The sequence below is a fragment of the Gasterosteus aculeatus genome, chromosome 5 (genome assembly GCF_964276395.1).
Source record: "Gasterosteus aculeatus chromosome 5, fGasAcu3.hap1.1, whole genome shotgun sequence".
NCBI classification, from domain to species: Eukaryota; Metazoa; Chordata; class Actinopteri; order Perciformes; family Gasterosteidae; genus Gasterosteus; species Gasterosteus aculeatus.
The window spans coordinates 5,917,147-5,931,931 of record NC_135692.1 but is presented as its reverse complement, the minus strand read 5'-3'; the positions used below and the strand labels follow the sequence as shown (position 1 = coordinate 5,931,931).

Below are 14,785 nucleotides of genomic sequence, written 5' to 3'. Positions count from 1 at the left end.
GAATTAGTTTGCACGGTGTGTTTTACCAGGCTTTACAGGCTGTACGTCCATGTTCAGGCCAGAGAAGACTAACACATACACACACACACACACACACACACACACACACACACACACACACACACACACACACACACTTGCTCAGAGGCAATAGACACAAGTGACCTGTTCTGAACGCCTCACTGCTCTCGCTTCCATAATTTCTCCCCTCCACTGCATTCTCTCCCTGCGAGCAGAGGGACAAAACATTGTTTTTTATTCCCTCGACTTTTGGTAATTTAATTTCCCATTATGTCAAAAACAGAAAACTGGAAAAAGTTCATTAGCAAATTCACTTTAGTACAGTGTGACAGTCACAATAGTGACGGCAGAGAGGGATGAGTGTTCATTAATACAGTATATGTATACGATGAAGTGGTGAATGAGATAACTGAAACCCTTAAATGGGTATGTCATACAAACTTTTCAGGTTTGGCAACAAATCAGGTTTGTTGCTGATGGTAATTGTGCTCATAGTTGCCGTGGTTTGAGATTATTTGTCAATAAAACCGGCTTGGCGGTAAACTATTTGTGTTTTGATTGTGTGTAGGTGGTAGACACCACCGCTCAGCCTTTCTATATTTATTCCAAACAAACCGCTGTTGCAGGAAATGTAAACGCTTCAACTTCCTGTGCAACGGAGACTTGCCAGACGCTTGGTTAAAACGGCAATTGTCAATTTTAAATTGCGATATCGGCAACTGTGGGATGGGTGCGAAACTAATGACTGTTAAAGTCTAACTGCCCCCCCCCCCCGGTATGAGCCTATGGAAACCCACAAGTCAGGCAAAAGACTGCCACTGGCTGATGATTATTTCAACACTCCTATTTTCCTTTTTTTACAAATCCGGGTATTCGTTTAGCCTTCCTTTCATTTCCCACTCACACCCGTCTCCCTGCAGTAACAGCTGGATGGGGTTCTCACTGTACACCATGTGATCAGCTGGCAGTCCTCCCTCTCCGGTCCGCCCCTCACTTCTCTCCTATCTTCCTCTTATCTTATTGCTCTCCCACGGGCTCCCCCGCTCGTCCCGTGGGTGGCGTATCGCCCCTGCTACTGTGATTGCATGTCTTGCAACATCCCACTGTGTGCACCCCTAATGACCTTTTGCGTGTGTTGATGCTCATGTGTAATTGCTACGTGTCATTCTTTGTGTGCGTGTTTATAATCAAATTGGCTGTGTTTGTAAGAGTGTGTGTGTGTGTGTGTGCGCGTATGTGTGTCTGTTTCTCACACACAGACACACATGTGTCGTGAGGCTAGCGTGAACCTCTCGGCCTAAACAATCACACTGCACGCCAGCTTAACAGCCCTGTGTGTGTTTGTGTGTGTTTGTGTGTGTGTGTGTGTGTGTGGACGCCTGTTCACATTGCCTGAGAACAAGCGTAAACACACGTGTTCGCCAGGCACACGCAGACATCAGCGAGGTCTATCGCGTGTTATTAATGCGTGGAGCGAGTGCCAACATTACACACTCTCTCATCACCTCCTGAACGGAGCCCTTTATGTTCTGAGTGCTTCTTTATCTCTAATGCTGAGTGCACTTAAAAGGCTGCCGACCGGCTCACTCAAAATCATCAAGTGTCAAAGCACGTATCGTAGGCTGCTCCGCGGCCGCCCATGACCTCTGACAGGCCAGCGGTCAGGAACAAAATGTTAGCATCACACGTTTCTGCAAACCAAATTCCGTAGCAAAACGACCCCGATACGACTTGATAACATAAAGTTTGGTAAGCCTACTGTGGTGGCAGGGCGTGGTTTGGCTCGGCTGCAGAGGGGGCCGAGGGCCGGAGACGTAATTGCGCTTGTTAAATAAGCGCTAGTGGCGATCAGGGGGAAAGAGGAGTAAAGGACGAAGAGTCCGACGCAGAAAGTGTGATTGCTGCCGGCAAAACATAAATAAAGAATGATTAGAAAACAGCAACCCATTGTGCATGTTGTCTGCTTGCAACTCAAATAAAGGTAACCAGACCCTTTACAGCAATTATGAAGGGTTTTTCTTATTATCTCCTTTCACACAGTCAAATACATTCATGAACTAACCCACAATGAAACAATATTTTTTTGTTTAATTCATAATTATTAACAGTTTTCAATTTTTCTAACAAAAAAACATAGACATAATGGCGAAAGCGCTCATTATACTGAAATTCTATTGCATTGTCATGAATCATTTTGGAATAAAATGCATCCCTTTTGCAGATGTTAAATCGTCGCTGTCTTCCCTAATGAAGCCTGAACCATAAAGAACCTCTCTGCTTGATGACTGCCGTGTCCATCGGCGCACTTCAACAACAGACATAAAGTTGTGTATACACGTATATATTCTTCTCTGCTGAAACAGGTGCCATCAATTCTGCAATAACAGTTCCCTGCCGGCTCCCCAGAAAATAAATCTCATCCACTATGTATGCTAATTCCGCCTGTCACAAGTCTGAATGCTATTATCACAGGGGTCAAATGCTTTCATCGAAAACGTGCACACACACTCTAACACACACACACACACACTAACGCAGGTGCGCTGTGCAGACCGGCGTGCAGCCGTATGCCTCATGTGGTGAGGACAATAGGGAGGCTAACTTGAATATGCCATCCAGTTGAGATCCTCCCCTCCCGGGTAAGGGGAGACAACATTGTGAGAATCTTTTCAGCTCGGTCTCGACTGTTTATGGCACACAAGATCTGACGTTGTTTCACCGTCTCGCCAGGCTGACGTGAGGTTGAACCGGTGTGTGTGTTGTGTATGTGTGTGTGTGTGTCGTAGCAGGCATAAAAGCGCCTACGATGGTTCATCCAGCAGCAAAAGATAAGTGCAGTCAATGAGCTGCGACCACAGCGCTACTTTTTGTCCCCAGCTCCACGCCCTTCAAGTGTGTCGTAGATTGGATGCTTGTTGTTGAGATACGGGAAGGACGCACAAAGAAACGTTTTGATTTATAGTTAGATGGCATCTGCCTGCCAACTCCTCTCCTTCCTTCCCTCTTGTCCTTTAGTGTATCTTTCTGTAACCAACGTTCCAATTGTGCTGGCAATGTGGGGGGCGACGAAAGGTTAAGTGGGTGCTGTTGTATTCTGAACATAATGTGCTACATTGAAATTTCTCCCACAGCAAAAAAAAGGCAACATATTTGACATTAGAGCTGCTACATTATAGCCAGAGTTTGACTTTTCTTTGAAAATACTCTATCGGCTAAATAACCACTTATCCCTTATTCAATTTACACCCGCATGGAGAGGTCACTGACGTTTCCCTTTATAGTTCAGCCGTCGGCCCAAGTTTGTTCATCATCTGGTAACGTGATAAGGTGTAGGCACTATTTTCTTCTTGCTATTTGTGTTAGACATTGAGGTGTAACTGGAGCCCCAACGATACAGTTTAGCAGAAAACAAATAACTAGAAGCTGCTGTACATGAATGCGCAATATGTCATTTATACATAGTTTTAGTATTGCAGACATTTTTCCATGAAGTTTTCACTGTATGTTTGGAGGGGTTAATGTATGTACTAACATCAAATGGATTGTAATCTATTTAGTCGGAGTCAAACCCCCCAAATATAAATCTGCTGGTGGCGTTACCAGATTGCAGGGATTTACCACATGAGGACTATGAATCTGTACCAAACTCCACTGACTGATGATGGACTGACTGACCCCGAACATTTTGTAACAATATACGTTGTTGCACTGTTCCCAACATTAATTTTAATATTTAAAGTAAATTAAAATAAAATACAACTCTTGAAAAGTGAAGATATATATATAAATCTTTTTTATAGTGTCTATTTTATAATGAAAGTAATTTAAAACAAAGAACAAACAACCCTATTTTATGTGCAGCCCGGGGGTCTTACAATGTCGCTATATGCTCAAAAAGAGCTCCGACCGAAAAAGAACCCAATATCTTTTGGCCTGGTGGACATGTGCGTTGAACTAGAAGAGAAATAAGAGTTACCAGAATGATATCATTTTGGAGAAAATTCTGTCAGAAATACAGTGGAATCTACCCCATAAAGCTTCCCAACAAATATGAAAGTTTGGAGATGGAAAAAAGATTACACAAAAGACTGCACTCAACATAATACAACCACGACCTTCTATTTTAGCTGAGACTGTTTAATTGCATTGCAACCACAATACACACACAAAATGAAACCATCTTCACTGCATGGCCCAATGGTTCTTGTAATCAATTTGAAAATCAGTTGAATATTGAATTAAGGACATTGTGAAGCAAAACCACACCCTCAAAGGGGAAAGCATGGACACGAGTGAAGAAAGCGCATAATTTATGTTCCCTTATAATCTCTTAACGTATCGGCACAGTGAGTGATGAGGCGACTCGAAGGGAGGCGGACGGGAATTAATAAGAATGCATTTAACCTCTGAGCTCTACATCCATGTGCGCTCCAGAGAGGAGAGCCACTGAAATAAATCCCATCACATATCCCTGAGTACGACGACCGCACTGCCCAGCAACAGCGCCTTCAAATTCTCAGCTCCTCGTGATTCCTGTTTCCTACTCTTCATTCGTCTCCTTTGCACTCTCTGCCTTTCAACTCCTCTTTCCTTCTGTTCCTGCTAAATTATTGCCTTTCTCCTCAAATGTAACATATTTAATATCATGAAAGAAAATGCTTCCCTTTTAACTTGAAGAGGAACTAAAAGTATTATTACTTTCAGAAAAAGATGCCTGGGATCAGTAGGCGTCTTACCCAACAAATTCACTCTGAAGCTATTAGTTGTTAACCTTGAGACAGAGCCCTTTTCTTTTAAGCAATAGATATATCTCATTTTGGAGTTAAAATTCTGAAATGCTTTTTGTCAGTGGAAGGAAAAAATGAGAGGAGTTTATTTTTGATTCAATCTATTCAGAACCACTTTGCCAGCACATAATCCATTCTCTTCAGGACACAGCACACATCTGTTCTGCCTCACCTCGGTCTGCTTCAGTCCCTAATCCACCTCCGGGGAAAAAGGACTCGCTATCCCCTGTGTTTTACAACAGCAGCAACAACAAACCAAACAATGCGTCCTCCATTAAAGTTTGTCAGGTTAAAAGAGGTCGATGAATTAATGGAAACGCCTCCACAAAATGTTGTTGTTTATTTTACTGTCTGAGATAATGCAAATGTCAGCTGCAAAGGCCAGATAGGATGGAAAATATTGTTTCAGCAGCTCTCGCTCTGTGACTCCCTCAAACGCATTGGTTTAGAATACTGTCCCCATAACTCTCAGAGTTGCTGCTTGTTTTGCCGTGTGTGAATAATTCGGCGTACGGACGGCGGTTACTCAGCCGTAATGTCTGATGTTTTCCAGCCGTTGGCCTGCATTTGTTGTCCTTATCTACCAGCGTCAGGTCTCCGTGTGCGGATGATGTTTCTGCATTTGGGTAATATGTCATTCATTTGTATATGCCTTACTGAATACTGACTAACCCCGTTCACTCCACCTCGTCACATATCAAAGTCAATCAGATAACCAGAAGGAGAGCTAATCAGGGGCAGTAGTGGAATATACACTGGTGATGTCTGGTTTGAAAGATGTCAACGTGTTCAAGACATGGAAGAGTCTCCTAAAAAGACATCACGGTAGATACATGATTCCCCATTTTGGGCAAATCCAATGTCAGAGAGATGTGGACACACACCCTCTGAAAAAACCTGGGGGCTTTACAAAAGTTTGTCATTAATCCACAAATTGCATCTAACCTTTGGTTTCACACAGAATCCTGTGTTTGATTGATCCGTTCACCCACAAGGGGATCAACCCTCTGAGGCAAATCTGTAAGTCGCGATTTTGGGAAATAAAAACAATGAATAACAAAATGACACATTTTTCAAACTAGATGTTTTCACATAAAACAAGGTAAAAAACAAAAAACAGCAATAACTTTCAATCCGTAGAGCCATAAACTGTCTTACCTGTAGGATCTTGCACCTCTCGGAGTTGCAGACGATGTCCTCGCAGGGATGAAACATGCCCAGCGTCACGCAGTTCAGCAGGATCACCAACATGGACGCTCGCTCGAACCACGTAGGGAACAACAGTCAAGGAACACACTGAAGACAGGTGATGACAGCTCAAAGGTGACAAAGGTACAAATTACATTTCTTTAGGTGCCCTCCAGTGACCTCATTATTCCCTTCAAAAGCACAAACGCCTACGATAAAGTGCTTACAAACTACCCGAACAAAGTTAGAGAGGAAGCTGGAGGGACTCTAACGGACTGAGAGCAGGAGGAGTAAACTGCACGTGAAGACATGCTGATGCATGGCGCATGCGACTTATTGAGCTCAGGGTGGAATCGAGCATTCCTAATGCGGTCGGGTTAAATGCCAGCCTGAGCTATGTGTCACAAATCAATGACTGGACCAAAAGCAGATTAGTGATACTGCCACACACACACACACACACACACACACACACATATATACTAGCCAATTATAATACAGATACTTCATCCACTTTCAGCTTCCTACACTCGCCTGGTTAACAATGTTAGACAGAAAAGACTGTTTGTCATCCGACTGTGGAAAACAGTGCCTTTTCTTTTGCAAACAGGCTGTGAGGACAAACCCGTTGAACAGTCCTATTTCAAGGACATGGACAAACACAAGCCTATTCTCCGTTAAACAAACTGCGTATCAAGCTACTTGTTCACGTGGTTCCAAATGGATCAGGGTGTGGTATCAACTTCTCCTCGAAAGAGATGCAGCAGCTTCAGCAGTCCAACTGGAGTGGATGGACAAAACCATTATTTGAATCGTCCCTGCGTATGTTTACGTCATGTCCCCTACTTGTCACCGAGACACCGGTGAGACATCAACGAGATACACGATTGTTGCTCAGAGCGAACGCGTTTAAAACTAAAGTGCTGCAGAATGTGAAGTGCCACTTTACCAGACACAAAGCCACATTGAATGAAATGAAAGAAAGAAAACAGAGATATTGTGTTACAATAAGTAGGGGGTTTCGAAGTAGTGGAGGGCAAACAACCAAGGAGGGCCGAATGAAAAACACCATGCAGCTGCATCATTTTCATTCACTCTCTGCGTCCCAACGTTACAGCAGTGGTAAATCACAGGAGTTTCCCTTTAAGTGGTGAACTGTGTCTCTGTTGCATGAAAATCAGTGCTCCTCCAACCGCTTTTGCTTTAAATCTCACTAAGGAGAGCGCACACTGCTTCCCACGTTGGCTCGGAGCACCGACATGGGACATAAATCATTTGCTGCAGAATCATCCATTTTCAAAGCGGTTCCCAGGGATACCAGGCTACATTGTGATAACTCTGAGGTCGTTCCAATACAGTATTGAACAGGAATATTGAATAATAAATGCAGGCTGGAGGGGAGAGGAGACTGTGACCACGAGACCCCCTCTGCAGCACAGTGAACGCTGGGTAATGAACATTGCATCTGGAAGGCAGCACGGGATTATGTCGCACACGGGTCCAAAGGGATGCAATTAAAAAGATCAATCAGTACCGAGAATGGGATCATTAAACAGGAAACAAAAGGCTCCAGCTCATAATTTGGGAGAGTGGCGGCACCGAAAGTTTTAGGGGGAGCAAACTGTTGTTGACACGCAGCGGCGGAATGGGCAAAAAGTTCAATGCAGACGATCAGCCTGATGAGGCTGATTAAAAATAATGAGCTGCATGTGTCGTCTTTGTGTTAACGTAGCTAAATCAGCGCTAAACACAATGTCATATTTGTCACAGTTTCACTTGTGCGGTAAAATTGGTTTAGTAAGTAATTGTTTTTCCTCATCCATCAAAGTCTATCAGTCTGCATAAAATGTCCTGTTATCATAGATATTCTAATTAATGAAGTTTTACCATAGCTGAAATAACTCAACCTTTTTCAAAGAAAACAAAGAGTATAAAGAAATGCACACCACACTTGAATAGTGTAAATGCACTTTATTATCTGCTAGCTTGTGTGTACTATACATGTTATGATGACATAAGCGCCTTAAGATTGTCAACTGTAAGCAGACCTGAACGTCTGTCCAGAAAACTCCTATTTCTCCAGTATGTGATAGAAATATTCATCCAATGTGTAATTAATTGATGACTCTGGTAACGGGGACCATATTTGCTTTTGAACCATACGTGTTGTTCTGGTTACAGAACTTATGTTATGTACTACAAGTCATACAACTAGTTCATGTCCAAATTGTTATGTCCATGGATGCTTTACAAAGTTTGCAAAGCAATGTCAAACCTGATGCTTCAACGTGAGAGAATTACACAGGTCACCTTCAACCAGGCGCACAACAACCGTCCACTGACATTTAGAATTCTGTTACTTTCTGAGGTCACTAGAGGACTCGTCTGAACACGTCACTGGTGAACCGCTGGCTTACTCAAAGCTCTGCACACAAGACAGGAATAATAAGCACCGTGTACTTTGAAATCACCTCCTAAAAGAAAGAAAGACAAACACGAACATCTAATTTGCTGATATGACTTGTGTTACAAATATAATTTTAAGAACCCATGGAGTAAATGGTCCTTATTTTACAATACCAAAGCAAAACGTGTTCCTCCGTTGTCTATAGCACAATCTAAAGCTCCTCATTAGGGAAACTACAGCGGTGACGGTGGCGCATGGAGTAGAGCGGGCTGCTCCATGTGCTACATCGAAGTGTCCCTGAGCAAGACACCTAACCCCTAATTGCTCCCCGGGCAAAAAGGTAAAAAGCCATGGGTTAAAAATGCTTTAATGACAAATGCGTTCAGTTTTATGGATCCTTTTGCAGATTTCTGATGCTAAAAAATTATCCATAAAACTCAATGGAGACATTAAATTGCTGGATAGATGTTGTCCCCAAAAAAACAGTGATCACGGTAAACGACAATACTGATACTGATCCTTGCTTTGGACAGAGTGGTCGACTGAATACATTATACGGCCTGTTATTTAGCAAGGCTGCTATCTCGCTCAATCAATAGATACAGATAACAAGCCAACGAATGGAAATGGAAAGAAGTAGAGGAGGAATAAAGAAAAGAAATACCACAACTTCCTATTACAAACACAAGGCTTAAGTAAATCTGCTTTTGTGCTACAGCTTTGATCAGCAGTAGCTCTTTGGGCGCTAATGTTAGTGGATTTGTTTCAGTATTATTTGTGCCAACGTCGCGACTCTCCACTGATCGCCACTCTGTTAGACTGAATGCTAGCGTCCTCCGTCAAAAACAAAAATGGCCACTTGTCGCCGAGGCTCGCTCTGAGGGAGCTAATGCTAACGCTAATATTGCACAATGAGGAATTACTGCCAAAAAGCACAATGCTTAAACGGTCTGACAATTTGTGAATTATGTTAATAAATGCGCACCTGCCACTACAAATCAAGTATTTGTTGGACTTGGTCGCACTAGATAGGGAATAATAGAAAATACCAAGTATGAAAACGTTTTTCTCGAAGAAGTAGACACTGTCTCTAGAACAGAAAAGACACAGAGACATTTTTTTCCTAAGAAGGGAAAGTAATACAAACACGGCAGCCTCCGTCTTTCTTTTAGGAAAAGAAAATTCATCAACAGAGGAGAACTTGGGCAAGGCGGAGGAAGACAAAAGAAAAACATCACATATGAATAATGTGACTGATCCAATCAATAACTCTTCCTCTCTCTGCCCTAATTCTCTTCCTCTGCCTCCACAGCTGGTGGGCTAAAATTAAACAATAAGTAGTGTTCTGCAACATGCACACACACAGACAGACACACACACACCTCCATGGTGTCAGCAAGTGGTGACGCCCTGAGGGATGGATTCAATTAGAGGAAAGATACAGGAGGATATGCTCTGTCAAAAGTGTGATCGCGAGACGCACGCTCTACACAACAGACACAAACATGCAGACTCACACAAGGAGGCTTTCATCAGAGAGGCAACATTATCAAACGCCTCAACACCTCCAAAGGAATTCTGCTCCCATGGGTTCTTTCAGCTTTTCCTTCTGTCTCTCACAAGCACGCACACAAACAGGTTCAAACACACACGACAAGTCCCTCATCTTCTTGTCTAGTGAAGGGAAAATAAAATGTAAGCCTTCTGCCCCCCCTGCCTTGTGCCGCTGATTTACTCTGATTCTAATGATCATCTGACATCAGACAGCAGGGCACAAACAATGAATGACACTGAATGAAACCACTGTGTGTAGTATATACTGTATATGTGTGTGTGTGTGTGTGTGTGTGTGTGTGTGTGTGATACTGTGGCTCAGAAGAGCAAAGTTTTGGTGAAGTTTCGACTCTCTCCAGCTCTTAAATCTTTCATGCATCTTGGGGAATCGTCAGTGGCAGGAGATGAGGTTCACGCGCAGTCCGAGGCCGATCAATACAGACAAGCCTCGGTGGATAGATATTACTCATTGTGTTTACTTTAGCTCACACGGGACGTGGTTCTGCATTTCCACACGCACACGTCTTTGGCTCTTCACAAGAATCTTAGAAACCGCAGCACTTTTACTGCCTTCACAAATCCGCTTCAAAGAATCTTCTTTCTTTCCCCCTGGCACACTGGGAGTATAATCTTCAGTGAAAATTTAGCTAACACAAGACTTTACACTTGAAGCCAGGTGTTCGCGTCACGGTTTGGCAACAGAGCGGTATTCCTTACATTTATTTATTTATTGTTAAGCGAAGATGAGAACCAAATGAGAGATTTCTCACCTGAATTCCTTCAGCTGAAATACTATATACATTAAACAGTAGCTTTCCACATCTGGCCTCGTCTCTGGGATTAGATATCTCCACGGTTCATATCTTAACAATGGGTGACTTCCAAACCACACATTGGAATAGAAAAACATGTACGAGCCCAAGTTAAAACCGCGTGTTCGTTGCTTCCTCCATACAGTCAATGAGACAGCTTGATGCAACTTGGTGAAATTCTGGCATTACAGCTCCACATTATGCTCATGAAAGGAATCCAGATCAAAGCACAGCGGATGTGCAAAGGCACCACTTCTTGTTCAACACTCGCTCTGCCCTGGAGTTCGAGGACGAATGCAGAGCCACCGCGCGATCGGACGCAACGTGTGCCTTCCATTGGGAAGCACCAGGGACGCTGGGCCGAGGCGGTTGGGGGGCTTGGACGTGTCTGGTTATATTCAACCGTACGGGTCCACTTATCAAAAGCGAATAGGGAGAGCAGGGCCGGACTGAACGTCAGTAAGAACACAGCTAAAGGACATGAGCAGCAGTTTGACAAGAGAAGGGAGGAGAGGCCCTGTCACGGTTTGGGTTCATGTCCGGTTTTATTTTGTAGTTTCTTGCCTCTTGGCTCCCTGGGTCACGTCACTTCCTGCCTTGTCCTGTCATTCCCACGTGATTGTCTGTCATGTCATGATTGTTTTCAGCTGTTTCAAATCACCTGCACCTCCCTGGTGTATTTAAGCCATGTGTGTCATTGTTAATCGTTCGGAAGCCCATGTCCTAGTTCTTGTCTCCTGTTCCCTGACTACGTGTCTACGAGTCCCACCTTCCCCAACGTACCTTCCTGACAGGCCCAAGAAAAGGTGTGAAGGGTCGACCATCGGCAGAGGTGAAGCGGACATGCAAAATGTCAAGGCTGTCATAAAATAAAAAAAAGTTGTTCTTTTGCTTCAACACAGGAGACAATAAAGGGCTAATATCCCCATTATTAAGACAACATAATTTGTTCCATTACAAACCACAGGTGAAAGTTGATGAAGTGGATTTCCGCTGTGACACCACTATGGTCAAGGGTCGGCTATGTTTTGGCACGTAAAGGACTTTACTGCTACATAAGGGGAAACTTGTAATTTCCGTTCATAGAAAGCAAAGTTGACCGTTATGGTGACTCATCCCCCAACCACCGACATGCTTCAAACTTTGTCCGCTCTCTCATTCCCACAGCCATGAGAGGCATTGGTCAATTTTTGTCTGTGAATTAGTCTGTGAAGTGAATTTTGGAATCAGCCAGAAGTTAGGCAGTCAAAGAATACAGAGCAACGGAACAACGGCAAACTTTTCTGAAAAGAAAAGAAAGCACAGAAACTACATAAGAAGGTGTGCAAAAAAAGGGAAGTAACGTAGCTCAGGGACAAAAGTGAGCTTTACGTCTCGAGTCGGAGATGGCAGCTGCTGCCTTACCTGTGCTGCTCATCTCCCATCAATCCCTCCTTTTACCAAAACTCCAAAGCTTTTACCTTCCTCTCATCACTTTCTTTTCCCTCTCCTTTCACACCACCTATTTTCAGGAAGGGGATTGTCAGAATTGAAACTATGCTGAATATGCCAGAATGTAATAAAAAAGTGGAGAGAACTGAAAGCAGAAGGAAGTTCATGAAATATTGAGGGCGACTGCCGCCGCCCTTTGTAACGCGTGAATGTGTGAATGCATGCTCATGCACGAGTCTGCTTTCACACGTCTATGTTCATGTTGTCTGCGAGTGCCGCCGTGAAGAAATGCCACTTTATCGGAAAAGTGAATGGCTCGATGATCCTTTTCCAGCAGAACAGAACAGTATGACTCTTTGATTTAATTGGTCCAGTGAATGCTTTCACTACGGACGCCAAAATCAGAGTCAGGCAGTTGAAGAATGTATGAATTTGGGCAAAATGAATCCAATCCACTCAGCTGGATTAGAGTTTATGTAATCAGAGAGGCATCAGTGTTAAAACTCCTGATTAACTGATATGAAAAGTACACTGATCTTTGCTGCAAAACAGTCCATCTTGACTGAATCATCTCAACCATCTGCTGGTTCACATTCTTCTCCCTCAAGTTCAAAGCAGAATTGCATCGTGCAACATTTGCTTTCTCCTCCTTTTATTTTTTTAATCTCAAGGACATAAATTCCTACGAAATAAAACATTTTGGCCATTGTCGAAAATTCCGTGTCAATGTTGCGTGTTAGCCTCCCAGGTGTCCATCGTTAAACCGATCAGACACAAGATTAATAAGAAACGATGTTTCGCAGGGCTACAATAACGTCACACAGCCACCGGTTCCCAGTGAAAACATTAACATGTGTCATTTCAAGCATCTCATGAAATACAAAGCTGTGGTTGTGATGGCGACGACAGTCACCGTATGGCGGTTTAAAAGGCTTGCTCGGGACCTCAGAGATGCTACATGCATGCGTGTGAGTTAAAGGATTGATGACATCAACAGTTCGTTTTGATTTAACCGATGCATATCTGGTTTTGCTTAAGCCATTACCCCACTTGTCTACATAAACTGTTTGCAGAAAACAGAAAGGCAAAAGGCAGAAGCACAGAAACCTGACAAATACTGGAGCTTAAGCTGTCAATAAGTGACAGTGAGTTTAATTAAAACTGCACCGCTTAAATGGAGTATTAAGCTGCCCTCAGAGCTACAGCAGAGCGCCTGGACTCAAGGCGGGGTAAGGGGGGGCGGTGGTATAACACCTCATATCCTAACTGCTCGCTGACACGGCTTATCAGCAGCCTGAGTCAGGAGCCGGGGAGTTAGGGGGCACAGGGAAATAGCGGCGTATTGTTACCGCCGGCTGAATCGGTGCCTGCCATATGAGGGTGGGGGGCGGAAAGAGGGGGTGGGGGGTGCAGAGAGCGTGTGTGGAAACGAGAGATGACACGGGGAGCGACAGGAGAAAGACGGCGATGGGAGAAGAAGAAGAAGAAGAAAGAGCGGGCGAGGGAGCTAGAGCTGAACACGCACTGTTCCATCTCAGTCACCGCGCTATCTGACAAAAAGTGTCTCCCCAGGGGACACAGCCAACCGCATTAAACTTTTACCGGCTTACATTATTAACGGGGATGTTGTCCATTTACATCGGCAGCAACTTTGCTTCTTTCATGCTCATCAATATGGAGTACACAGGCTGTATCGTTGGCACGATGGGGACACTCGGGGTGAACTATGTGTAGAGGAGATCCATCTTTAAGGGGGGGGGGGGGGGTTGCCTTGTCAGTATCCAAAGCATCTTCATGGTGTCCTCACGCAGGGTGCATTCAAGACCTTATGTGCTTTCAGATGTAACTTGTATGAAATGTATGCGTTGGAGGGTTCCTTCAGAACAGATTTCCTGCACACACACACACACACACACACATGCCTCGCATAAGCCAGGAAACACCCCTGTATCTCTTGCCACTGCGGACTGAGAGTTGCTAAGCAACGCCGGCTTTCATAGGGAAGTGTGTTGAAGTCACATCGCTTTGGCGGCGGTGTCTGCGAGAGTTGCTGCAGCTATGGAGAGCAGAACTTAGCGAGTCCGCAGTGTGTCTAACATTTATTTGTTTTCGTGCAACGGCATCATCAAAGCAAAGAAACCGTCCACGACATGAGCTCACTGGCCGACGATGCCCTACCTGTCCTGCACATGAAAGGCAGGAAAGGTCTCCCCGGTGTGCAGGGTAACGACGGAAGCAGGATTGTGACAAAGGAGCCGAGGTAAATATCTAGTGTTGAAAGCCTCTACCCTGCTCTACTCTCCTGTAAGGGAGAGTGGGCAGCAGGCCAAGATGGAAAGAGTGGGAGAGAGATTTCACACTTTAGTTCGAGCTGCCGTGGTGACGTAATATTAGGAAATATCACTTTCCCCACTCCAGGAGGCTGGGAGTAAAATACTACCCTACAAGATATCAGTGGCTCTCGCTGCTGTCATTGGGAGATTCAAATCGCGCTTTTCTGCAGTATAGTTTTATAAAGTACAATATTTGCTCAATTCCGCGCCGATGTAACTGTCGAATCAGCAGCTTCGCCTGCCTCTTATTTC

The 14,785-nt window shown here is 44.1% G+C and overlaps 1 protein-coding gene across 14 annotated transcripts in view; it reads right to left on the bottom strand.

The window, feature by feature from the left end:
• The window catches only part of cacna1g (calcium channel, voltage-dependent, T type, alpha 1G subunit), a 118,906-nt gene extending 107,388 nt beyond the window's left edge, over nucleotides 1-11,518 (bottom strand). For all 14 annotated transcript variants that reach the window (XM_078102759.1, XM_078102760.1, XM_078102766.1 and 11 more), the window contains exon 1: nucleotides 5,967-11,518. In XM_078102759.1, the coding sequence (XP_077958885.1) occupies nucleotides 5,967-6,059 (93 nt within the window). In that variant the 5' untranslated portion in view covers nucleotides 6,060-11,518. The remainder of the gene's footprint in view (nucleotides 1-5,966) is intronic.
• Between the last annotated feature and the right edge of the window lie 3,267 nt (nucleotides 11,519-14,785).